Source organism: Lissotriton vulgaris, chromosome 3_1 (genome assembly GCF_964263255.1).
Source record: "Lissotriton vulgaris chromosome 3_1, aLisVul1.2, whole genome shotgun sequence".
Taxonomy (NCBI): domain Eukaryota; kingdom Metazoa; phylum Chordata; class Amphibia; order Caudata; family Salamandridae; genus Lissotriton; species Lissotriton vulgaris.
The window spans coordinates 660781043-660808143 of NC_141689.1; the positions used below are offsets into that span (position 1 = coordinate 660781043).

The 27101-nt window shown below is 45.6% G+C and overlaps 1 protein-coding gene across 1 annotated transcript in view; it reads left to right on the forward strand.

Moving 5' to 3' along the window:
• Positions 1 to 23395, forward strand: part of FAM174A (family with sequence similarity 174 member A) — a 58633-nt gene extending 35238 nt beyond the window's left edge. The window contains exon 3 of the mRNA XM_086960964.1: positions 22738 to 23395. Within this exon, the coding sequence (XP_086817090.1) occupies positions 22738 to 22741 (4 nt within the window). The 3' untranslated portion in view covers positions 22742 to 23395. The remainder of the gene's footprint in view (positions 1 to 22737) is intronic.
• The last annotated feature ends 3706 nt before the right edge of the window (positions 23396 to 27101 follow it).

Consider the following 27101-nt stretch of genomic DNA (forward strand, 5'->3'; position numbering starts at 1 on the left):
CTACTCGTTGGACCACAAATGTCTTATGCGGACATTATTCCTGCTCACAACTATGCTGCCTGCTACCATCGGTAGGAGCTCTCTTAAATTGCGAGGAAACCAAGTGTGGTACCGAGCACCCTTTTGTCACTGAGCCTTGGAAGTACCCATTCCAGGAACTATCCTGCTCTTCTTGCAAGGTCACCACTATAATCCCTTCTTAAGTTCTGAGAGTTACACTGTGACAACTGTTGCAAGACCATTTTCCTAGTACATTATAAAATATTTCAGGAGCAACCAGTTGTAAAGTTGCAATAATGGGACCCAAACTCCATGGAAAAGGGAGCACTAAAGTTAGACTCACTGTGTCTGACCTGGGGTAAGGTCGGGAACAAACATGGCGGCAGCAAGGTAAACTGTTGCGGGCCGCTGGAGAGTTACGGAGGTTGTATACTTGGGTGTGCAGCCCCTGTAGCAGTGCCGAGTATGCACTGCTGATACTAGTGATCTCTCACCGAAACCCGGATTTGATGCAGCATAGTCCAGGGATCAATGGAGGTTCGTGGAGCCTCTCCTAGGTAGGGATAGCGGCTTTAACTTGGAAGCAAGCCGCAACGCTGTTGTGAAGTTCCTGGGCAGCGCGTGCTCTTTCGCACAGAGACAGCACAAGCTGTCCTGAGACCTCGGTAGAAAGTAGCGGCTGTGTAAAGGGTCATTGGACCCTAGCTCAACCGAAGGTTATCGGTATGTAAATAAAGACCGGATGGGCTGTAAAGAAGGCCGAGGAGTTTCACAGACACTGCAGAGTGCTCATCTGGAGAAGAGTGCACCATCACTAGAAAAAACAGCTACCTTTCCAGATAAAATCTCCAGGTACACCCTGTGAATCCTGGCAGTTGCAAAATCTGTTGGGGTTGGCTCCGTTTTGCAGTAACCTTTCCCCCCCAAAGGCACTCAGTGAAACCAGTGCATATAAAGTCTAGGGGGGGGGGGTTTAGCCAAAAATTGGCGAGAGTAGGGAAGCCAGTAAGGCAGCGGGGAAAGCGTACTCTGGTAAATGCATTTCACCCCCTCAGGTTAGGGTTACACCCTCCCTTAAAACATTTTATAAGGTCTTGACCCATACAACAACTTTAGGGTTAAAGGGTGTGAAACCAGCAACTATGTCCCTAAAAGAATTGGAGCTGCATGTGGCTCAGCCACCTCAGTAGAAGCTAACATAGCTCAGGAGGCTATGCGAAGTGCTGAAGCTACCAGTGGCGTAGGAGTATTGACTGTGGAGACTTTCCAGATACCAAAACAGAACAGGTTCCGTACCCTAGAGGTCGGAGAGGAGGTGGATGGTGAGGGAAGGACAGGACAGGAAGACCTCCTTGTAGTGGAGACTGGGAGATTACATTTACATCTTGAAACCCAGCTGGTCTCCATTCTCCTGGACTAAAAAGCGGAGATTAGAAGTAGGTTTAAATCTTTGGAAGCTTACCAGGCAGATATACAAGCTTCCTGTACAGCGTTGGCACAAAAATTAGATGATGTCTCGGCGCGGACAAGTGCATTGGAGAAAGAAGATGGACGGATGAGGAAAGACTTTATAAAAAAACTCCGATGGGCTGAGAGCCTTGTTCAAGGAAAGTATAGGTCTCAGGGAAGACCTGGATAGAATTGAGTATCGCTCCAGGTTGCACAATTTGAGAGTCCTAAATGTCCTGGAGGCTGAAGAAGGGACCAATATTAAGAAATACAGCAAGTCCATCGGGACCCTTTCAGATGCAACCTGAAGAGGCAGAAGTCCAGAAATTTTTTGGGAAACGTCCTCTCATATTCAGTTAAAGAAACAATCTTGACAGCCGCGCTAAGGAATGGACCATATGCAGTCCAAAACTTTTACCTACTCTGTCAGATCAGACGTGTCTTGTGCAACTGATCAGAAACAATGGGAGTAAGGCAAAAGGATGGAGGAGCTGAACAAACTTGGAGCTAGAGCCCAATTGAAAATTCCGGCGATGCTCGGTGGTATGTGGGATAACTAGATGCGTAATTTCAGGACAGTTGAAGAAGCAGATAGTTTAATCAACCCCATAAAGAAGAGCATAGTCCCTGAATCAAGAATTTAAAATAAAGATATAGGTTAAGAAATCACAGGGTTATGTTGGATGATTGATAGGGGGGTGAGGAGGGGAAGGGGGAGCACTGTTATCATTGAAGTAGGTCCCTCCTACTCTCAAGTGGTCTTATAGGCATATATATGCCTGAAAGTCAAGGGAGGGTTCCCATGGGTGGGAGAGGGGGGCAGGGGTTGGAGGTAGGGCACTGGGTGGTGAGCAATGGGAACGAATAAAAAAAAAATAAGTCCTCAGTTTTGTTATCAGTTCTCTTTAGGTCTTGGCCAAGTACTGGTTAAAAGGATTATAGTGATTGGGGGAGGTGACCGTATCCTACAAGTTCTGACTAGATTGGAAGAGACTACTTCTTCATTTCAAAATTGTACTCCAATTCATCTCATCACTGTTACTGGATCAGAGATTGTCTGATACAGTATGAATCTAGATAGAAATTAAGCCTGCCTTAGACAAGTTGCTGTATAACTCAGAGATGCTGTGAATTGATAACACCTTTTACTACAACCTTTTAGCCTTGAAAAAGTCGTCTCAAGACGAAACACGTGTCGGATGTGAATTTCTCTTTATCCACGTGTCAACTGTGATGAAGATTTGAAAATTAAAGACTTTTCTATTTTCTGGACAATTTTTTGATTTGTGCCATTTACTATATAACGTACTCTTCAACTTACTTAAGTCACTGTGACAACAAACTTTTGGGTTGTGCTCTGTCTAAGTAAACATTTGTACGCATCGCATCCACGTGGACGTATCGCACCAAAGACGCCATTTTATTTCATTGCACTGGATCATCGCAACGCATCGATGCGCGATCTTGTCGTATCGCAACCGGAGCGCAGGAAGAGTTGACGCATTGCCTTCTCTGCGACCCTTTTGTTTGTTCTGCGTTAAACATCTAAGGTACTTCGAGACAAGTTTATTTTTGCAACAACCCTTTTTAAAGACATTCTACTGAGTATCTTGATGTTGGATTTTTGTCGTTTTGATCTTGTTTAATTTAGATATTTTATTTTTGTAAACTGGTGTCGCGTCCATTTGTTATGTTTTCACTGTGTTACTGTGAGTGTTGGTACAAATACTTTACACATTTCCTTTGAGATGAGCCTGTCTGCTCGTGCCAAGCTACCAAGGTGGTGAGCAGGGGATTATCTAAATTGTGTGTCCCCCATACCCTGACTAGAAGCAAGCGTTCCTATTTGGACAAAGGTACCTACCACTGCCAACTAGAGACCCCAATTTCTAACAGAGATTAAAAAAGGTGAATATACTGCTGGGGCATATCTCAGATCAGGCTGCAGTGTGTGTAACATTAACAGGGGTAAGAGCAAGCCGCAATGTGAGTTGAACTTTGAAAGGTCCATTCTATTAGACTTAGATGTGTCTGAAAAAAGAATAAAGTAGTTCTTTCTGGATAATAATAACTGCTCCAATTGGACTAATTTGGGATGCCTTCAAGGCTTATATACGAGGAGTGCTACAAAACCAGGTTGCTCATAAGAACAATCTGGATAGAGCTGAATTAAGGACTTTAGAGGATAAAGTGGGGAGTGTAGCGGTTAAATTACACCAAACAGGGTCTAGCCAGGACATAGAGAATGTAATGAAGCAGCTGGAAGAAGCTAGATTAAATTATAAGATCAAGTTAGAGGCAAAATACCTAGGGAGATGGGTAGCGTGTCGCATGCAATAATTCCAATATGGGGAAAAGGCTGGAGCTTTGTTAGCTTGGAAGGCAAGGGCTGAGAGGCCACATAATTATATTGGGGAATTGATTATTAACCCTCAGGGCGAGATTTCTAATAAGGAAAAAGAGATGCAGGCTTGCTAAGTCTCGCTTTTCTCTGAATTATACACGGAGGAAGAGCGATCAGATGAGGGGACCGTAAAACTGTGGCTAGAAAACTGAGGACTACCAGTACTCACAACAGAGGGTAGGATGATAATGGACGCCCAAATTACTGAGGGTAATGAGAGAACAGCTCTCTCATCCAAAGAAGGGCAAGGCAGCAGGCCCTGACTCACTCCCGGTTGAGGTATACAAATTAATCACTTATGAAATAGTTTCGAAAATTAAAGTACTGTTTAATTCAGTCTATAAGTGGGAAGAATAGATCCTGAACTCATGGTGGGAAGCCACAATAGCGTTGATCCTAAAACCTGCAAAGGATCCGAGGAGAGCTAACTCATATCGTCCTATCTCCCATCTAAATGTAGATTATAAGATCTATACTGGCATTCTAGCGAGAGAATGGCAAAGTTAGACCTGCAATTAATCCACATAGATCAGAAGGGCTTTGTCCCGAATAGAAACATTCAGGAATCACCGTTATCTTTGATTGGAACTATTGATCTGGCAATTACTCGTAAGATCCTGTTAGTTGGGCATTTCTCTGGGCAGTTTTGGAATCAATAGGCTTTGGCATAGGTTGTATCACGGCATAAAAAAAATGATATGAATGCTCTACGGCAAAATCTTTTGAAATGGCTCCCTGACAACCTGCTTTAATATCCTTATAGGCACGATGCAGGGTTGCCCCCTAACCCCCCTCCTTTTTGCTATTTATATTGAATCTTTGGTGCACCTTTTGAGGAAAGCAAACAGATAATCCCAATTCATGCACTCCCCTCTCTTAGCAAAATAGCATTATATGCAGATGATCAGATAATATACACATCAGATCCAGCCCAAACATTACCACGGGTGGAGCAGTTATCAAAAGAATTTTAGTGAATTATCTCCAAGACAGAGGTAATTGCTGGAATTTGGAGGGTTGGGAGGAAGTTTGTGTGCTGAGATAAAATATCTATTGATTATCATAGCTAAAAAAAAAAGACTAGATCCCATTACAAAATTTAAAGAGGGTGGCCAAGGAGGTTGGTCAGTCATTTTCTAGGTGGAAGAACCTTCCATTAACAATCTATAGGAGGGTTCATTTAGTAAAAATGTCCATTCTGCCAAAGTTGACCTATCATATCTCAAAGAAACACGTAGTGATAGATTCCTTACCTTAGAATTACCCCCAGGAGTCAGACTGGATCCGGAACGTTTTTTCGTCAGCAGTACCCCTGCGCGTCGGTAGGTGTCGTCGTGTGGCTCCGCATGGGTCGTTTGGGCCGGGATGACGTCGCTGGAGCTACTTAGACACGCCAACGCACGCTGGCATCAGTTTTCTTTTTTCGCGCCAGCAATCGCAGATCTGAGAAGAGCAAGTACCCTCAGTCATTTCTTGACTTAGTATTTTTTGGCCTTTTACCTCCTCTTTTTGAGTCGATCAACTCCTGGTGTCGTAGGGATGCCCGGTTTCAAGAACTGCGGGGACTGTCATCGTATGATGTTGGTGACTGATCCCCACCGCCAGTGTCTCTACTACCTGGGGTGCGACCACTACTCCAAGTTGTGCCTTGACTGCCGGGCCATGGCGCGGAAGACTTTGCAGGAGCGGTCCCTAAAGTTGTCTAAGTCCGGAAGTCGGCTCTGCGCCCCTCGAGGTCCCGGTTCCGTGGGAGGTCGAGGGACCAGTCGCGGAGTCTCATCATCATCATCATTCTTCTGTATCTAGGTCTTCGCACTCCTGGTCAGGTAAGTCTAAGCATTCCAAAAAGAAGTCGAAGAAGCATTGTCGCTCTTCAACTTCCCATTGCGCTACGTGGCTGAGGGTGTGGGCGGTGCCACCTCCGGCGGAGCCTGCGACGTCGCCCCCAGTCTACCCCCCACTTCCCGGATGCGGGGGCGATGCCTGATCGGGTGCAAGAGTTTCTTGCTGCCATGGCCTACTCTTTGGGCCGTCTGGCCTCGCCGGTGTGCCTGCAGGCCCCGCAGGCCTGACTGGGGGTCCTGCTTGTCTTTCTCCAGCGGCACCGGCCCCGGTGTCGCCAGCGGCTCCGGCCCAGATGCTGCAGTTCCCCCAAGGATCCGGGAACGGATCCTGATCGATGCCGGTTATCCTAGTGACACCTCCACCAGCACCGATCTCCCCGGCACCGTTTCTGACATCGCCCACTCCTCGGGATGACGTCGTCCCCAGGTTCAGCCCGGACACGTTGCTGGATGGGCCCTTTTGTGCCCCATGTCCATCCTCCTTAGTTTGAGCCTGTTCCACAGACTTCGGAGGAAGGGGAGGAATGGGAGGGGTCTGAGGACCCTCTAGCACAGGACTGTGCTTATGATCTGGACTAGGCAGAGGATTTGGGGAAGGCAAGTGGTCTTGACACGTGTTGCATAGGGCGGCCGAGGCTCTCCACCTCGAACTCCCTACGGTGGCCATCAGGACTAACCTCCTGACAGAAGTGCTCTAACCGGCGGCTACCTTGTCGGGCCTTTGCTGTCTTTTAATGAAGCACTAGGCAGGGGAATATTATCTAACGCCCAATATGGTTTTAGGCCCAAAAGAAGCACACTGGATCGGTGCCTCACTGCACCATCAGGATTCAAGCAAGCCGGGCCGACGACGGCTGAAATGCCAGAAACCAGTCCCCGGAAGCTTGTCTCCTTTCTGGTGAAGAATTGGCTTGGTAGTTTGGTCTGCCCTGTTCCCATGATGCACTGGGCCATGGACAGACTAATTTGCATATAGCCAGGTTCTGAGCTGGGATGGTGCAGTTAGCTAAATAACGGTGATGGATCAAGCCCTGATCTTTGGACTGGGTAAGAGTGGTCTGCTTAATTCAGACACTCTGTTCATCACCACCCCCTTTTCTGAATCGTTAATTTGCATCTGATCATCAGTAAATACACCTTAGTAAAAAAAAGGGGCCTTATATATGGCATTTATGGATCTCTCCTCAGCCTTTGACCTGGTAAACAGGTCAAGGCTGTGGGGGGTCCTTTTGGAAATGGGCATAGAAAGATCACTAGTGGGCTTCCTGGCTGACCAGCATCAAGATTTGGAGGCTTCGGTTAGAGTAACCCAGGATGGCAGATGCACTGAACCCTTTAACTCAGAGAGAGGAGTGAGGCAAGGGTGTATCCTTGCCCCTCTCCTCTTCACATTGTACATAAACGCACTCGAGCCGGTGCTTTCTACCTTGGGGTCCGACGTCCCGCGTGCAGGAGAGATTAACATTCCGGTCCTCCTGTACGCGGACGATGCGGTCCTCTTGGCACGAACAGGCGTTGCCCTCAATAAGTTACTGGCCTCCTTTGGGGACTTTATGACCTCTTTAGATTTAAAAATAAACACGCAAAAATCGCATGTTATGATTATGGGACTTAATGGTAGGAAAAAGAAACCCATAACCCTAGTTTGTACAGGAAAGGAAGTACATATGGTCCCTTCTTTTATTTATTTGGCCGTCCTATTTGATGATAAAGGTATCTGGGGTGCTCAACATAAGGCCAAATCAAATGCAGTGAGTAGATCCGCTGGAGCCCTCTTGAATTTTGCTAAAAAAAATGGGGTCACGACCAACAAACGCTATTCTTAAAGTGTACAACGCTAAAAGTGTGGCAATCGCCATCTATGGGGCCTCAATATGGGGATATACAAATCCAGTCCTCATCCAGAGGGCGGAAAATAGGTTTTTTAGATCATTACTCTCTGTCCCCCAGTCTACCCCTACTTTTACTATCCATTCAGAGCTGGGTACTGGGTACGTCTCAGACATAATAAAATCCGCCCCTGTCATTTCTTGGCTAAAAACTTGGCTAAACGAGGAAATTTCACTAAATCATAAAATCCTCGAAGATTGTCTGAGTATGGATGGAGCCTTAAAGATCCCATGGCTGATGTATGTAAAAACAATGTTAACCAAGGTGGGACGCATTGATCTCTTTAACTCCCCTGAGGGCATCCAAAAGGAGGATGTCAAGACGATAAAGACATCACTGATAAATCTTTTTATAGTAGAGCGGGAGGAAATAGAATTAAAAAAAACAACGGTTAGAAGAAACTTTGCTCTTAAAACTGTTCCAGGCCCAGAACCATACCTGGTATTTGTCAATAAACCATTTCACCGCTTTCTTTTAATTAGATTTCTTTTGAACCTAATACATTTTTTGTTGGGCACATATTACAGATGGGATACACCTGATAACAATAAGCCATGCGACTGTGATCACTTTTCAACTCCGGATACACTACATTTCATTATGTTTTGTGATCACTACGCTAAAATCAGAAGGAAATATCTTGTTCCCATCCTTAGAGAGGCTGGCTTTTTATAGGTTAGGCCAGCGCTCCTATTTTTGCAACTTTTGCACAATGCACAAATCACTTTCTATGTTGCAAATTTTTTAGTACCAGGAGTCCGTATTAACAAAATGCGTAGTAAAGGTAACAATGGATTAATTATAAATGGAATATTTTAATGTATCTACAATAGATATTCTGATGTTTTAAAATGTTTTAATACTTCTTTTTAAAAAATGGAATGTATTCTTCAATATACTGTTTGTGTACATGTTATCTTAAAATACTCTTTGATTTGATGTATGATTTATCATGTAGATATAACATGTATATATTTTTATACTGTGTTTTTATATCCTGTGTATTTCATGAACTGTATCCTGTGTCTTTTTATGATTCTCAAAAATCGAATAAAAGTGATTGACTGACTGACTAATGAAGCTCTATCTGACGTTCTTTTGGGCACCTGGTCCAGGCCCAACACAGGGACTCCTGTGGATAGGAACGTGGCCCGACGCCATCGCCCGGCTCCGGGCGACCCCCTCGTCCTTACCCAACACCCCACCCCTGAGACCTTGATGGTCCAAGCCTCTACATCCCAGAGCGTGTTCCCTACTGCAGCTCCGCATAGAGAATCCAAGAAGCTGGATCAGCTTGGTAAGAAGCTGTTTTTATCTGCCAGCCTAGGGCTGCGGTTGGCGAACACTGCATGCCTCTTGGGCTGTCATACCCACTCTCTGTGGGACACGGTTGCGCAGGTGCTGCCTAACTGCCCGGCAGCTCTTTTCCAGGCGGTTGCGGCCGGGAGAGACGCTGCAAAGTTCACCATATGTTGTGGACTGGACACCGCCAACTCACTGGGCAGGTCGATTTCCACGACCGTGGCGCTTCGGCGTCACGCCTGGTTGGGGACAACTGTTTTCTCAGGGGATGTCCAGAACACTCTGATAGACATGCCCCTTTGATGGCATTCGCCTTTTTGGCCATAGGGCAGATGTGCTTTGGAGCGCTTCAAGGACTCCCGAGCCATGGCCAAGACCTTGGGCTGCTCTGCCTCCTCCGCATTCTGCTTTTCGTTCCTTTCGTAGCCACGGAAGGGGCGCCCCACAGTGTTCGCAGAGCCACAGGCCACAGCAGCAACAACCTCACTGTGGTCGCGGATGTGGGAACCGTCGAGGCGGTTCAGGGGGCCCGCGGGTGGGTCAGTCCACTTCCACCCCTGCATCATCCACTTCAAAGCCTTCCCAGTCTGACCTTTCAGGCCCATCAGACGCCAGTGGGTGGACGACTACGCCATTATCTCCATCACTGGCGCAACATCACTTCGGACAAGTGGGTGCTGCAAATTTTCCAAAGGGGCTACTCCCTCCCCTTCGAGACAACCTCTCCAGCCATGCCACCTCAGTACCACTGCATGTCCGGGGATCACTTGGTACTTCTCCAGCAGGAAGTTGTGGCCCTTTTGGCCAAGGGGACCATCAAGCACGTTCCAACGCCGGAAGTAGGTTGTACTTGTTGTTCCCAATACTTTCTGGTTCCAAAGAAGGACAAGGGCCTGCGTCCTATCTTAGACCTTCAGAATGTCAATCACTTCCTCCGAAAGTAGAAGTTCAAGATGCTCACACTTGCTCAGGTCTTGTTTGGCCTGGACCGCAAGACTGGATGGTGGCGTTGGACTTGCAGGATGCCTATTTTCATATTCCTGTCCTGCCTGCCCACAGGCCCTACCCGCGATTCACGGTAGGCCACAAGCACTTTCAGTTCACCATGCTCCCCTTTGGCCTTACCAGCGCCCCTCGGGTGTTCAGGAAAGTGATGCTGGTGGTCGCAGCTCATCTGCGCAAATCAGGGGTTTCAGTCTTCCCCCTATCTCGACGACTGGCAGTTGAAAGTGGGCTTTCCCCAGGCAGTTGTTTCCAAACCTCTGGACTACGGTTGACCTCCTAAGTTTGCTGGGGTTTTCCATCAACGTGCCAAAGTCACACCTGATTCCCTCGCAGAAGCTCCTTTTCATTGGAGTGGTTCTGGACTAGGTTCAGCTTCGGGTTTATCCTCCCGAGCAGCGAGTGCAGGACATTCAGGCTATGATTCCGATGCTTCAGCCTCTGTCCCGGGTTTCGGTCAGGATGGTGCTGGATCATGCCAGATGGCATATGCTGGCTCTGCAGTGGGACCTGAAGTTCCACTGGGCACAGCATCAGGGCAACCTGTCCGATCACATCCAGATCTTGAAGGGCACTGCACAGCAATTGCAGTGGTGGCTCACGAAGCGCGACTGGGTCAATGGCAGATCCCTCTCCCTTCCCCAACCAGAACATACAGTTGTGACGGACGCGTCCCTTCTGGGATGGGGCGGCCACATGGGGGAGGCGGAGATCAGAGGCCTTTGGTCTCTGGAGGAGTCCGAACTCCATATCAATCTTCTGGAGCTTCGGGCGATCCAACTTGCACTGAAGGCATTCCAATCCAATCCAAACAAACTTTATTCTACATGTAGTCATAAAAGCACATTACAAAAAAGGTTATTTATATATTTACATAAAAATGTCGTACATAGATTGCAAAGCAGTCCTGTTGGTGGAAAATTGGTTAAAAACTTCACATCAAACTGATCCAAAATTCATGATCATAGGAACTCTATACGACCCACTTCATCTCTGACAATTAAGACCCAATCTAAGTAAAACTAGATACATTCAAATAACAAGGAGATATTTACAATCATAATTCAGTGTGCTAGCTAATCATAGTTCACAAAAACATTTCACACAGGCACCGATTTTAGCCTTACTACCCACATCCACCCTAGGCATTTTGCAACTGCTATTGAAATTGTTGATAAGGTAGTGCGTACGATCCTTTCAGCTTCCACACTCCTAGTACCTAGTAATTTGGATATGGGACTCAGCCAGACCCGTTGAGGGTCTACATAGGCAGGGCAGGCGAAAAGCATGTGTGTTTCTTTGTGGACCGCACATGCAGGACACTTGTTATCACTTGAGGGGGACCACCTAGAAGTAAAAGATCTTAGAGGCAGTGAACCTGCCCTCAACTGAAAATACAATTTCCTCTCAGTAGTTTGGTAATGGTGTCCCAGTATGCTTTGAGACTTGGAATATGTTTGGATTCCAAGTAAATTCCTGTTAGAGTAGCTGAATCTGAATCGGAATCTCTCAAAGCATTATAAGTAACCATCTCCCAATTCTTTTAAGATCTTTTTTGAGTGAAATCGGACCTCTGTTGCGTTCTCCCATTGTACTTTCATGCCAATACCCACCAAAACATTACTGACTCCCCGTAGCCAACCAATTTTGTGAAAGCTATCGGATTTTATTACATCTAGAAAGCCAGCTGCATACGATGACAAATCTGGTGTTTTCCACAACCTGCGCCATTATAACACTGGATGCAGTTTGGCAACATCCGATATGGGTTTTTCCTACAAGATCATATCGTAACAGGCATAATGGAGTGCTTTGGGGGAGATTGGTAATGCTACGCAGGAATTTGTTTTCTGAAATTCTTAAATTAGACTTGTTCTCAAGCCCCCATAGTTCTACACCGTAAAGGGCTGAACTGACAACTTTTATTTCATACACTTGGAGCACAGGTCTGATTGGTTTTGTAAGTGACTTTTTATGCTCTGTTCTTAACGCTCCCGAAAGTTGTCAGTGCTTTAATGTGGCCATGTCAATTTGATAGTTCCCTTTTAAGTCGCTCTGTATATTCACCCCCAAGTATGTAAATGCTCTAACTTGTTCTAGTGGTAGATTATTTATTAAAATATTACCTTTAAAAGGTCTGTGTGGGTTAAAAGCCATAAATGTCATTTTTGACACATTAACTTCAAGGCCACGAGCAGAGCAGAAATCTTCAAAAATTAACAAAGCTCGCTGGAGGCCACTTGGAGTCTTTGAATTTATTACTGTTTTGTCCGCGAACATTAATATCGGGATTTTTACACCTGCTAGAGAGGGGGGCGTCAGTGTTTACTGGCAACATACAGTCAACCGTGCCATTAATATACAAGGAAAATAGCGTGTATGCCATAGCACAACCTTGGCGCACCCCTGTTTCAACTGGAAATGGGCTGGTCGTCCTGCCCTGCGCGCCCCATCGAATTCTGGCATAGTTGCCCTCAAGTAACCTCATTATGAGTGTTAGTAGCTCTTTGGGGAGACCTAGTTCCTTCATTGTCTAAAAAGTTTAGGCGGTACAAGATTGCACAGCCAACTCATGGGAGGGGTTACAACTCCACTGGTCAGTTTGGCGGAACATTCCTGAGGGGTGACTGGTCAGTTGGAACTGCGCATGCACAGGCTTGACCGTTACTAAAAGTAGCCTGTTGCTGGACAAACTCGAGTGGTCAGCGGCACGGACAAAGGACTAAAGGGCATGCTGACCACAAGGCCGCTCATTCCCTAAAATGGCCGCCGTACATACAAAATGGCGTTTTCGAGTAAGGCCAAGTTAAGGGAAATAACGTGCAGCAAAGCTAAGCGCTAACCCGGCCATTGTCAAATTACGACAGATCCTCTGATGCACGGGCAGCCAGTGTAGCTCGGCCAGTGCTAGAGTGGTGGAGGATGCTCTGGAGTCTGGAAATCAAATATGCAGGAGATTCCAGTAGCAGAGCATTACAGTAATCCAGGGGGCTAAGAATAGTGCTCCGGACTACGGTTGCTCTAGTCTGTGCTGGGAGGAGGGGCAGCAGCTTTCGGAGGCCCCGCATTAGGGCATTAGCAGCTGCTCACCTGTTGCTTGACGTTGGCCTCCAGATTCAGGTTGTCATTAATGCTGACCCCCAAATTCTGCACCGTTTTTACTGGTGTCAGTGGCTCACCTGAATCCAAGGGCCAAAAGTCAACAGGCAGGTTTCTGGCAATTCTTCCCACTTTGCATTGCATTATCTCAGTTTTTCCACTGTTAAACTGTAGTGAGTTACTCTTTAGCCAAGTTGCCATTTCCAACATGCAGGTGTGGAATGTCTCAAGTGATTCTGCATGGGCACCATCAAGAGAAATCATCAGCTGCGTGTCATTCGCATAGTTGATCACGCTAATGCCGTGAGCCTTGATGATGCCCATCAGGGGTTGCATATAGACATTAAAAAGGATCTGACTGATCGCAGACCCCTGTGGAACCCCATGTGGAACTATGGCAAACTCAGACTGGTATGGAGGGAGTGCCCACTGCCTGCCATCTATCTGTCGGGTAGGAACGAAGCCAGTCAAGCGCCGCTCCCTCTACTCCAAAGGTTTTCAGCCTTGTCAGCAGGATGTCATGACTCACCGTGTCGAACGCGCCGGACAGGTCCAGCAGGATTAGAATTGCTGATTCGCCCCTGTCTGCCCTCATTCGTAGGTTGTCCAGGACCATCAGCAAAGCTGACTCGGTCCCATGGGCTGGTCTAAACCCAAATTGCTCCTCTTCAAGGATGTTATTTGTTTCCAGGAAGAGGGACAGTGACCTACTGAAAAGCCGTTCCAAGATCTTAATTGGATACGGCAGGAGCGAGATGGGTTGGTAGTTTTTGTGGCAACTGGGGTCCAAATTCGATTTCTTTAGCAGGGGTATGACAACTGCCTGTTTCCATTCTCTCGGTACAATACCTGTGCCGAGGGATTGATCGCATAGCTGACGGAGTACAGGGAAGAATTCAGCCCCAAATTCCTTTACTACTTTGTTCGGTAGAGGATCCAATGGGGATCCAGATGTTATGTTGAGGGCTATTTGCGCAAACTCTTGTTCTGCAGGAGTATCGAATTTGTCCAGGATAGCCGTTGGCATTAGGTGTCCCTCCATTCCTTCTCTCTTCTTCCCATTCCCCATGCTGCGCTAGGGAAGTGTGGACATCCTCCATGCTCTCTATTAGTTTGGTAATTTTTTCCTGAAAGAAGGAGGCCAAACCATCACATAATTCCTGTGAAGGTTTGATATTGCTATTGGCACACTCAGGGTGGGACAATTCTTTTACTATCTTAAAGATGTCACGTGACTTATTAGAGCTTTTTTTGGATAATGGCTGCAAAGTGTCCTGCTTTGGCTGTGGCAATCTCTTTCTTGTACTTAGTTATCGTCAGCCTCCAGAGTAGTCGATTCTGTACTGTGTAAACCTTACCTGATAGGAGAGAATGAAAGACCCCTTCTTGATCTCGAGTTGGACACCCCGCAAGGGATACCCGACCACTGCGTGCTGGAGCTTTCTGTAGGCCGGGACCTCCGCGTCTAGTGTCCGCGTGAAGCTTCTCCTCTGCCTATCTAGTGTTGGTATGGGTCTTTTATACCTTGCCTTGTCTTTTATAGCTTTGGGATCTTACATAATCGATGTGTTGTGAGTATGATTATGCAAATGAGCCTAGAACAATGCATGCGATTATGCAAAGTAGTTATTTCGCCCTAGGATGAAGATGACCATGACATTTTACACACAAGATGTTCCTGCTGTTACGCATGTCACAATCTAACAGCAGGAACATCTTCCTCATGCATAATAAATTAAGCTAGTTTCCAAGAAACTGATAGACATTTATTCGGCACGTATTTGGGTAAAAGGTCAGTGTTAGAACCGTTATGCTTTGCAAGGTAGGACAAATCTAGGTAAAATGTTGTGGCATATATTGGGGTACGTTGGGGCTCATAACACCCACTCGTCATCCGAAGGTTGATGAGGTCAAAAAATGCTAAAATATGCCTGATAAAAGCATAAAAAACATGTATATAAAATCAGTGACTAAAACATTGTTTATGGAAAAATGATGCTCGAGGAAATTTTTAAAAACTATACGTCAACTAAAAAGTCAATATATGGTCAGACTGATTGAACATGCCAAAAGCCATGATGCTCAATGAGAGAAAAATAAAAAAACAAAACTATGTTTTGCATTCCAGTTTGGCTTGCTTTGGAAAAAGGGCTGAATAGTTCCCACCACATGGAGAGCCAAGTTTGTGTCCTGTGTGGGAGACTCAACATCACTGTCGCTTGCATTCGCAGACGACGGTCCCTGTAACACCTCTTGTATCGGGTCAATGCAGCAAAGGTGTTCATCTTCAGGTCCCACAGCAGCCGCTGAGGAAACACTTGGTACCTGTGTGTCTGTTGTAGAGCCGTTGTTTATTTCGAAAGGAGCTGAAGCATCTTGTGGAGGCTCTAAAAATGCTGTCATCAACTTGGGAATACGTTGAGAACACTGTAACATGTGGTCCTTCATGGGGTCCAGTAGTACATCCATTTATCCTGGCGCAACTGATGGAAGAGTCAGACATATGTCCAACACACATTTGTATCTGCAGAGTAGGCAGCACAGGCACGATGCGGTCAACTCAGACTGGTCTGAATGATAGGAACCAATGCTCTCTTAGCTCCGGAAGCTGAGGTTTGCCCAGATGGAGTACCATGCGTTCACGGTAACGTTGCAACTGGAGTGCCTTTTACATCTTTTTGGGAACTGGGCTATCCATTGCGTAGCAGGAAAATTAAAACCAGGATACCCACTATAAGTTGCAGGACCAGCGGAAGCCCTCCAAAAACGGTTACCAGTACGGAGTGTATAAGTGCTGGAAGATGATCTGAAACATACTCAGTAGTCCAGAACCTATGCTCTTTAATAAGTGTACGATCCCCCTTGTATCAGACATGTTAAAGATACAATGTACCATTTCTCCAAAATGGAGTGGGAAGTTTGTTTGGACTAGTTTCTCTATGTCGGCTGAAGTCCTAGCAACCTGAAGATGAAAAGTCTCTCAGGCTGAGGTTAAGGCCACATTCTTCTGCCAAAACATGGCTCTTTGTCTGCTCAGAGAATCAAACCGTATAAAGGAAACATCTAATGAATGCCACAGCGGTGCCTTGCTAAGTGTGTCTGTGGAAAATATAGTTGCACAGTAACCCTGGAACTTACTGTAACCAGATAAGAGATGCCCAGTACCATCCCACAACAACCTTGATCATTCAATATCAAATAGCTTCGATTTGAAAGCAGCTTTAACACCGGATGAATCACGGCAGCTGGGGATCCTTTCAATGCACATGAGAAGTGTGCTACTGAAGCATTACAGGCTTCGTGAAGCCAAAAATCATTGCAGACTACAACCCACTTAAAGCAGTTTCACAGTCTGAACCACTGAGAAAAACGTCAATGTCCCCATTCCTTCATCTAAATCTGTATGGTAAATTCCAAGATTCATGTATGTATTCCTCTCCCAATAATTCCTACCTTCCTACCTGGTGGTACTGTTGATCATATTGAAACTGGAATGTTCTGACTGGCAGTATATTAAAGCCATGGATTAACCATTCTATGGAGGGTGACTCAGCCACTGTAAAAGGTAATTGGTCCAATTTTTCAATGTGCAGCATTGCATATTTTGCATCTCTTCGTGCCATTGTCTTTCTGTTAGATTGTATCCAGAAAGAGTTGTACTGTTGATATACCATCAAGGCACGTGACCAGAACGCAATTAGTGTAACGTCCAGCTCAATAATAAAATGGATCGCAATTGTGACTGCCCATGGTGTATAATAGCCAAATTCTGTTCCATTATATCTGTTTTAGAAGACACAATGCTACCCAGTGAATACATTCTAGACGAAAGTGCTGTCATGTCATTGTTGACCACTGCCAAAACCTTTTCAGTGTTACCCCTGTCAATCTCACGCAATCTCTCAGCAGCCTCCTTTTGAGGGATCTTCCATTCTTTGTTGTAAATAGCGTATAAGAAGCGCTTCTGGTGCGGTTTCTGGGGATCTATCAAAAAATCCCTAAGATCTGTGTCATCTGAGAGTAAGGACAAGTGTTTCACCTGGGACACGCCTATTTGAATGTCATATCTCTATATGTCTCTTTTCATTGTTAAATGAGTTGTTATAAAATGTATATCCTAATTATGTTTTGATAGGTTTAATGTTTATGTAATTGAGAAGTCAGAAAATGTATGTTTTAATGTGTGTTAAATGTATACATGATACAAGTCTATTCACTTTTAAAGTCAATGTGTACTACACTAAATAAAATAAGTAATATTTGTTTTATATATGTTTCTGTGTACTTCGTTTGAGATGAGTGATACACAGTAATAAACCAAGATAAAAAGCAAATCAAGGACATAGAGTAAGAAGAGAGAATACATATAGACAGCACACCAGGACAGATATTGCATGTCTGGATATATTTAGGCTGTAAGGTTCACAAGAATAGCGTACATTTATGTTATTGGGGTCTTCTTGTTGTATGAATAGTGTTATTAATCCCACCCCCAATTTCCTCAACAGGATCACCCACATATTGGAAATACAACTTTCTAAAAATGTCATTTTCATACTTGTGACTTAATATCTTTACCAATAAAGAGGGCTTTTAATGTCAATTTTTTTAGACACCAAACTTGAACTATCCATCTGCTCCCAATTGAAAGTTATCACTTAATAAATATGAGGAAACCCAATGTTATCTTTTGGGAGATGTAGGCCTTGTAGTAGTGAAAAGCAAATTTAAGAGTTTTGCACTACCAGGACATGTTAAACTGAAAAAGTAATTGTCCATCCTTTCAATTACACTGCTCCCTGACCTCTGGGCTGTTTGGGACCTACATTAGTAGTTCCTTGCATGTATTAAAAGAGAATGCTTTGGTCTGGAAAAAAAGTTTATTTTGACAGGTTGAAATTACAGTTTAAAACTGTACATTCTGCCTGCAAGACAGGCCTCAGGCATGTTTAAAGTGTTAATTTAAGTGGGCGGCACAATCCGTTATGCAGGCCCAGTAGTAGCATTTTACTACAGGCATGTCGTACTTCACTTGGGACCTGCAAGTAAATTAAATATGCCAGTTGGCTGTAAGCCAGTTCTACCATGCTTAAAGGAAAGAGCACAAGCACCGGAGCTCTAGTTAGCAGTGGTAAAGTGCACCAAATTCTAAAAGCCAACATAAATGGGTTCAGAAAACTGGATGAAGGCAAATATTTTAAGTGTGACCCTGCAGGAAGGTCCAAGTCCAACAGCTGCCCTATGTTTTCAGTATGACTTCCTGGAACATTGCCAAGATCTTTTTCCCAAGCTACTGCCTTTCATCCGCTACATGTGATCCACTGCAGTTCCTATCTGCCCTCCCTGCTTATAGGATGGAAGATCTAACCTTTTGGGCCATTGTCAACCTTGGAATTCCTGTGAATGTTCCAAAATCTTCCTTGCTTCCCTCTAAGAGGATTCAGTTAATTGTCGCAGTCCTAGATTCAAGTCTTGCATTTGCCTTCCCTCCTGGCAAGAGGCTGGTGACCAGACTCGCCAGACTATGGAAGGCTTACTGAATAACCAGACTTTTTCAAGCCAATGGTTGTGAGTTTGTGGTAATTCACCTGTTGTGCACAAGTGTGATTCCTAATGTTCAAATCTACTTGTATTCCTTGCAGCTCCACCAAGCAGAGCACCTGTATCATTTTCTGATTAGCTAGTTAAAGCCTTTTTAAGTCCCCCACCTTCTTCATACATGCCCCAGCTACAGCCCCAAGCTATGCACAGGCACAACGCCACCACCTTTTCTCAGTTTGAAAACAACTGGTTAATCAGTCCCTTCAACTCAGCCGCTGGCAGTAAAGCTTTAAGAGTTCCCTTTTAATGCTTGGTTGTCTGCCATAAGCCACAATTCACCAATCGCAGGCAGACCTCCTTAAAAGTTGTTAATGTGCAGAGTGGTGATGCCTTCTATTTTCTGCCCTCCCTGCTGATAGGATGGAAGAATTAACCTTTTGGGACACTGTCAACCTTGGAAATTCCTGTGAATGTTCCAAAATCTTCCTTGCTTCCCTCTAAGAGGATTTAGTTAATTGTGGCAGTCCTAGATTCAAGTCTTGCATTTGCCTTCCCTCCTGGCAAGAGACTGGTGACCAGACTCACCAGATTATGGAAGGCTTCCTGAATAACCAGAGTTTTTCAAGCCAATGGTTGTGAGTTTGTGGTACTTCACCTTTTGTGCACAAGTGTGATTCCTAATGTTCAAATCTGCTTGTATTCCTTGCAGCTCCACCAAGCAGAGCACCTGTATCACTTTCTGATTAGCTAGTTAACGCCTTTTGAAGTCCCCTCCTTCTTCATACATGCCCCATCTACAGCCCCAAGCTGTGCACAGGCACAATGCCACCACCTCTTCTCAGTTCGAAAGCAACTAGTTAATCAGTCCCTTCAACTCAGCCGCTGGCAGTAAAGCTTTAAGAGTTCCCTTTTAATGCTTGGTTGTCTGCCATAAGCGGTACAAAAGGGAGTGGTGATTGAAGGAGCATCTGAATCAATCAAACACTCACACCCAGTCATAAGATCTGGGTTTAATCCATCGCCGTCCTTTAGACCACTCTGCCACCCCAGTTCAGACATGGCTATATGCAAATCAGTTTGACCCTGTGCCTCATGGAAACAGTCCAGCCCGAACTGCCAAGCCATGTCTTCCCTGGACCGGAAACAAGCTTCAGAGGACCGGTTTCTGGCATTCCAGCCGTCTTCAGCCCGGCTTGCTTGAATCCAGTGGCAAAGTGAGCAAGGGACTCACGTCTGAGCATACCCTGCCACACTTATGGCGGCCAAAAGCGGTACAAAAGGGTGTGGTGATGAACGGAGCATCTGAATCAATCAAGCACTCACACCCAGTCAAAAGATCTGGGTTTAATCCATAAGGCACAATTCACCAATCGCAGGCATACCTCCTTGGAAGTTGTTAATGTGCAGAGTGGTGATGCCTTCTATTTTCTTTAGGCCCTGATCCAGCCAAAGTAAAACTGCCAATTGATTAATGTGCGACAGAAATTGCTTGCAGGATGGCATTGTACTGACCAACTCAACAGCGCAAAATCTGAAATTGTACTTTTAGGCGTGGCCCAAGAGCTCTGTAAATGTAAATGTATTGCGATTTATATAGCGCACGTATCACCCGAAGGCATCAAGGCGCTTGCCTTGGGAACTCGTCCTGGTATTCCCCTGTGAGTTAACCCCAGCAGGGTATCCACAAGGTGAAAGCCAGGCATCCCTCCGCGAGGGGCCACAGTGGAGATTAAGCAAGCTATTGCCCAGAGTCGCAGAGTGTGAACCCGTGAGTCGAGTAGGCACCGGAACGAGAATTATCGAGTCCCTGGAATTTTTGAGCCCAAGACCCGCCGAGGCGGGGAATTGAACCCTGGTCCAGGACCGATCTCAGCTTCCGGGTCTGCCGCCTCTAACCCCTGAGCCACACTTCTCTGGACCGCCGACTGGTGGCCTCCGGACCTGTGACCCGTCCCTTTGCCTAAACAAGTGGTGAAGAACCTTGAACTAAAAAATCAAACACACTTTATCTATGAAGGATCACAATAACTCCTTCTGTGCTAGGAGTTCCTCGACCATGAGACTCCTAAAGAAAGTCTTCCCCTGGCTGCCTATCACCTCTAGGAAAAGCCTGGTACAAGTTCTCGTTGTCAGCCGACTGTATTACGGGAATGCTGTACTGTTAGCTGCTAATGCCTCTCTCTTGGCTAAACTGCAAGTGGTCCTGGAAACTGACGCCCGCCTCGTCTGCAATTTCCCTCTGTTGTCTCTCTCTGAGCCGGTTTTGGAAAAATTAGACTGCCAAATTGCTCAGCTGTCCCTTCTGCACTCCATGCTTAGTTAATACCAGCCTCCTGGTTCTTTACATTTCCAAAGTCCTGTGATCCTTGCCCCTAAGATGCCTAATGATTGTACCTACTGTTATTCATGGATGCATTTCCACAGGCTTCAGAGATAATGTGCAATCTGTTTTTACCCAATGTTAAAGTAGATCTGTTTGCTCATTTTGCTTAATGGATTATATGATTTTTGCCCACATGTTCCTGAATTGATTGTGTTGGAGCTCCTTCCAAAATCTACTTAGTAGCCATTAGGGTATACTGAAGGCAATTGGGGTATACTGAAGGCCATGAGAATCATTCTATGCCAGTGAGATTGCACCGTGAATTGTTACAGGTCTGATGCTTTTGTACCTCCAGTCAGGCACCCCACAGTCTCTTGGGACTTCAACCTGGGTCTGCCTTGATTGATGCATATACCCACCATTTCAACCTGTTGCTTCCCATCATATGTAACTCTAATCCTGTAAGAATATTTCTTGGTGGTCATATCTGACTCAGAACTATACACTATTGCATCGGGACAAGGTGGTTCTGGATACTCACCCTAGTGTTATTTCTGATGAGCTGAGATAATTCAATTTGGACTAGGCACTTTTTCGCTCTACTTTCTTTCTCCACCCACATGCCTCCTAAAGTCACTTTTGCCTGAAAGGTCACTTGTATATCTTCCACTGCCACACCGTGTATGGGGCATATCCTCATCAGGTGTCCAAACTAAGTCTGGGCAGTAAACTCCGCTTGCGTAGTTTTCCACACTCCTCATTACATAGAGCTTGTGGAGTTCCGAAAAACTTTGCTCCGCGGAGAAGAGTGGTTTCCTTGTTCGCGCTCATCAACATCAAGTTAGCGAACACAAGCGAGGAAAATCCACCTCCTAGCGAGAATTTTCCTCATTCACGCTTGTCAACGTCAAGTTGGCGCGCGCGAGAGAAATAAACCATCAGTCGAGATTTCTCAACGCGGGCGGTCGGATTTCTCAATGAGAGTGGCCATGTATGCTCGCAACTGCTCGCATTGAGAAATGGGCGGTTCACATTGAGAAAGCTGCCGCTCCGGTAGAAAATCAACTCCAGCAGCAGAAAGGAAGCAGAGCCTGCTTGCGCTGTGTATGGTGCCATTCACGATAATTTCATAGAGCAGACAAACCCAGCACTGAAAATTATCACAAACTGCTTTTTTTTATAACCCACTCTGCTGCTTGCAGAGCTCCGCGTAGCGCATCAGAGGTTTTTCTTTTCACTTCGTAGTTCCGTGTAGAACTCTGTGAACTCTGCCTAGGCTTAGTCCATCATGCACCAGAGTTTTGGCCGCCTAAATGGCATTCTCTGTGAGTTTATAAGTTTGAGAGATGTTCCGACTACGGTTACCTGGGTCATTTGACCTGCATTCTGCTGGAAACACCATAATAAGCCTTTTTCTTGGAGTGATTCACAGTCAGGCTCTGTCTGCGCTGGAAAATGTTGCATTTAGCTGCCTTTTCTCTTGCTGTTGGTGTGTAATTACCCCAGGTTGAGAACTGGAACGAGCCAGGACGTAAGTGTAAGATAAAGTTGCCCTTTTGTAACTTAATGCCTTTAGTCTCTTTGCAAACACTAGTACCCTCTCACTCAGCCGTTGGCTAGAAAAATTGCCGCTCTTTTAACAGCCATATAAGCCATATCCCATCGTTCAACTGGGTGGATAACCGCTACAGGCTAGTTAGCTTCCATTTTTGTACTTTGTTAATGATTTAGAACAAAATCACGATATGTCCGGGTGTGCAGTGTTGGATGTGTATGGTAAATGTTTAATGGGTAGTTATTAAAATGCTTCCTCAAATAGGATGTGACTAATTTCAAATCCTGTAATGTATGCTATTTAAAAATCCATTTCTGCTTTTTTTCAGTTAAATTAGTGCCTTTTGATGGAAAAAATGTGCTACCGGACATCATGAAGTGAAGACTGTGCTTGCAGACTGTGAAGTTAACTGAAGTTAATATATCAGTTGGACAGGGACATCCATATTTAATTGCCATGGAAATTATTTTTCTGAACCTGTAACATAGCAATATCCAGTGATATAATGTTAAGCCAATAAAGTGCTGTGACTTAAATTAAAAACTATAGTTGTTAAGCACACGGAGCCTACAGACATATCCTGTGCTGTTCACTGCCAGAAACCTCACACTTTATTTGTAATTTTTAGAGTTGCCCAGAAGTGATACCCACAAAGGACTTATTAAAAATGTTATTTGTTTACTGTACTGGATATTTGATGTTTTTTGCAGTATACTATTAACATGACTTATACACACTGTCTGATTGCAGTAGTACATCTGTGTTATAAACATATTTTTGTTCCAATAGCGGGGGAACACTGAGAAAAAGCTTACTTTCATAATATTGCGATGCCACTCAGATGTTGTTGATTTGCTAATTGTGTTATTTTGTGTCTCAAGTTACTTAAAACTAATAGATGTATGTGGGTTTATGTAAATAAAAAGTGCTCCTTATTTCATTTTCTCAATGTGGACTATAACAAAAATAAAATGTTTACAGAATGATTGATTGTATAATATGTTGTGTTAGTGTTTGTATTGATTATTGTAAGTAAGTTTACCCCAAGTTTTAAAATTGCAGAATCCTGAGAGTTGCATTTCAGGGATCTTTTGCCTCGCAGCCAATAAAAAATGTTATTAACAAATTTCTGGATAAATGTAATATTGCGCCGATGTTGGAGTAAATCATCTGCACCGGACATCCTACAGTGAACCATGGTTCTTTTCTAGTACTCACTTATGAAACATTCCAGATAAAGTAATAAAGCTTTTAGTAAAACTCTAGATGAATTGGACGAGCAGGCAAACATAGGCCATATTATGCAATTATCACTAGCGCATTATAATTTCCTACCCTATGAACGTGTTTGGCATACGTGATACACTTGTGTAAGACTGTAAACCAAACGGAAAAGGCGTATTAGTCATATTTTATTAGAATACTGAAAATTCATATTCACGTGAGCATTTTAGTCCGTAAGCGTAACTTTGTGTGAAAATTACTCCTTTGGAATCCACAAAATAATTCTACAGAACTGGTGTGGAGAAACGTGCAGCAGTAAATCCTTTGTATGGTGTGGAAGGTTGGTGCTGCAAGGCGTGTTTCTCCTTGTAAGTTTGTGAACACCCGCAAACGTACGTTTGTGAGCATACTCTAGAAATGTTTGTAAAGTTTCACCAGCCAAAGGCTGGAGTGACGGACTTTCCCTTTGCAGAATTCTATGCTATGTAAATCTCTCCAGAGAGGTAATCAGATTCGGGAAAACTATCATACCTGAAGCAGCTTTCAAAGCGTACTTGTGAGATTGTTTGTGAAATAGAAAAAAAATATATAAAATGTAGGTTCACATAGAGATGCAAATCAGTGCCCAGTTTGTTTTCTGGAATATGGGGTCTGATGTATGTTTGACCGCTAAGTCGGTCTTAAAAATCCGTTACATAGCTGATATTTTCGTTGAGCAATTTCCAAGCCAAAAACAAACATAAAATATTTGATTGCCAAGGTTGCTCCTCATATTATCTTACTAAGTGTATCTAATTACTTACCAAACACACATACATTGGCTAGCTGTGAGCATACATACAAGCGATTTGTAACAGACCACTTCGCCTCACCCAACCCCCCCTCCCCCCCCCCCCCCCAAAAAAAGCTCTTTAACGGACTTTCTGAAAAACCTATTCCACAAAATCGATCCAAACTGTGGTTTCTGTTAACATGCGTAATATCCTACCCCAGACTATTGAGAGAGTCTGTGATGCTATCCTGCTGTCCGATTCTTTGCTTAATAAGTGGCAGTTAACCATACCAAATGTAATTTAGTAACGATGTGGCTATTCCGTATAAAATTAAAACAGAATGCATCATATGACATTCTGTATAGTACTAACTTACATCCAACTGTCTAAAAATATCCCAAATCCTCTTCTTAAAGCACAATGTAGCTTGATTCTCGAAATCTGATCTGGTTGACAAAGTGTGGAAATGTCATGCTTAATAACAGCTGTGATTGCTAATACGCTGGGGGCATTGCTTAATGACCAGTAGCTATGATTCATCCAGGCATTCAATCCATCACTGTTTTGTTTTTCTCAGCTCAATGGGCATGCCCAGAAGTGGGTCTCATCCTCACTGTGCCACAGGACTGACTAGCCCCAAAACCCTGAAACTGGGCAAGGGTTGTTTCTGTTCTAATTCAGAAGGGACCTGGCCTGACAGTTTAGGCAAACATATTCCTTTTGGTGCAGGACCTATGCTAATTCACATATGGCAGTTTCTTGTATGAGGTATCATGGTGGGCAAAGAAACGTGGAATGGGATGTGACCAAAAGTCATTGTGAATGATTGAGTTTAATTCCAGCATTCCACATATTGTTTTCATCTGACAGAGACACGTTAGTGATAGATTCCTTACCTTAGAATATCCCAAGGCGTCAGACTGTATCCGGAAATGTTTGCGTAGCAGTACCCTTGTGCGTCGGTAGGCGTCTTCTTCGGCTCCGCGTCCGTCGTGGGTGCCGTGATGACGTTGTCTGAGTACTTAGACGCCGCCTCCGCCTGCTGACGTCAGTTCTTCTTTTTTCCGCGCCAGCAAGCGCAGATCTGGAAAAAGCAGTACTTTAGTCACTTTTTGACTAGACTTTTTGATCCCTTTTGATCATTCTTCTTGAGTCTTGCGACTCCGGATGGAGCCGATAGGGATGCCAGGTTTCAAGCCTTGTGAGGATTGCGACCGACCCTCACCGTCGGTGTCTCCACTGTCTCGGCGTCTAGCACGACGACAAGACCTGCCCCGACTACCGGGCCCTAACTTCAAAAGGTAGGCGGGAGCGGTCACGCAAGCGACTCGAACTCCGGTAGTCGGCCCCACGGCATGAGAGGTCCCGGTCCCACCGGAGGTCGAGGGACAGGTTGTGGGGTAGGAGCCATCGCAGCACCAAGAGTCGACATCACGCCTCCAGGTCAAAGTCATCGTCATTTAAGCACAAGAAGTCAAAGAGAAGTCAGCACTCTTATGACTCCCCCCAACGCTCGCCCACGTCGGAGTCGCGGGCGTCGCGGCCCGCTCCACACCCTCCGGTCCCTGGGCAGAACGTGACTCTGGGGGAGATTGAGCGTTTCCTCATGGCCATGAGGTCCCTCTCTTCCCCGACTGGCTCTGCGACGCATTTGGGCCCAGCGGACCCGTCTGGGGCCCCTAGAGGGTCGGGGGGCTGCGGCCCCGACGCCGCCGGGATCCGGGTCGTCGCCGGTTGACCTAACTACCTCACCGGCGCCGGTCCCTCAGGTATCACCTCTGGCGCGTCCTCGGGCGGCGCCGTCCCCGATGCCTCCCCCGCTCCGGTTCCGGCATCGGAACGGCGCCGATGGGTGCCGCTTTCGATGCCGCTTGGGGAGTTTACCTTCTATGAACCGGCCCCATCGTTTGACAACCCTGATTATCAGGGGATGGGTGATGAGGAGTATTGGGATGGGTCTGAGGACCCTCTGACCCGAGAGTGTCAGTCTCAAGAGGACTGGACAGGTGGACTTGGGGATGCCAGTGGTCTGGACACCTCACCAGACACTGGCTTTGTCTCGCCTCCTACCGTGGCAACGGACGAGGGGGCAACCTACAGGGTGAAGAGGGCGGCCAAGGCCTTGGGCCTTGAGCTCCCTGTCGCAGCCGTGAGGACTAACCTCCTCACTGAGGTCCTTAAACCGCAGTCAAGCTCTGCGGAGCCTCTGCTGCCGTTTAATGAAGCCTTGACCGACGTTCTTTTGGGCACTTGATCCAGGCCCGCTACGGGTTCGCCCGTAGATAGAAACGTGGCCAGACGCCACCGCCCGGCCCCAGGCTACCCATGTTTCCTGTCCACCCACCCCACCCCTGAGAGTCTGGTCATCCAGGCTTCCAATTCCCAGACCGCATTCCCGTCGGCTCCGCCGGACAGGGAATCCAAGAGGTATGAGCAGTACGGCAAGAAGGTATTCTCATTGTGAGAAGTTGGCCCGATATGCAGCGTTCGCTATTCTAGCGACCACTATGTATCGTTCCAAACGACCCTTATGGTGATTGGTTGTAAGTCAACCTTAGACCAGCTATCCTAGTAGCGTGGATACGAGCAGTCTTCGGGCTAAACTCTAGAGGGCGTGTTAAGCCAGCTGTAATACCATCACATACCCCTTGAACACCAAGTGAAAGGACACCACACAAGTGTTATGAAAATAAAC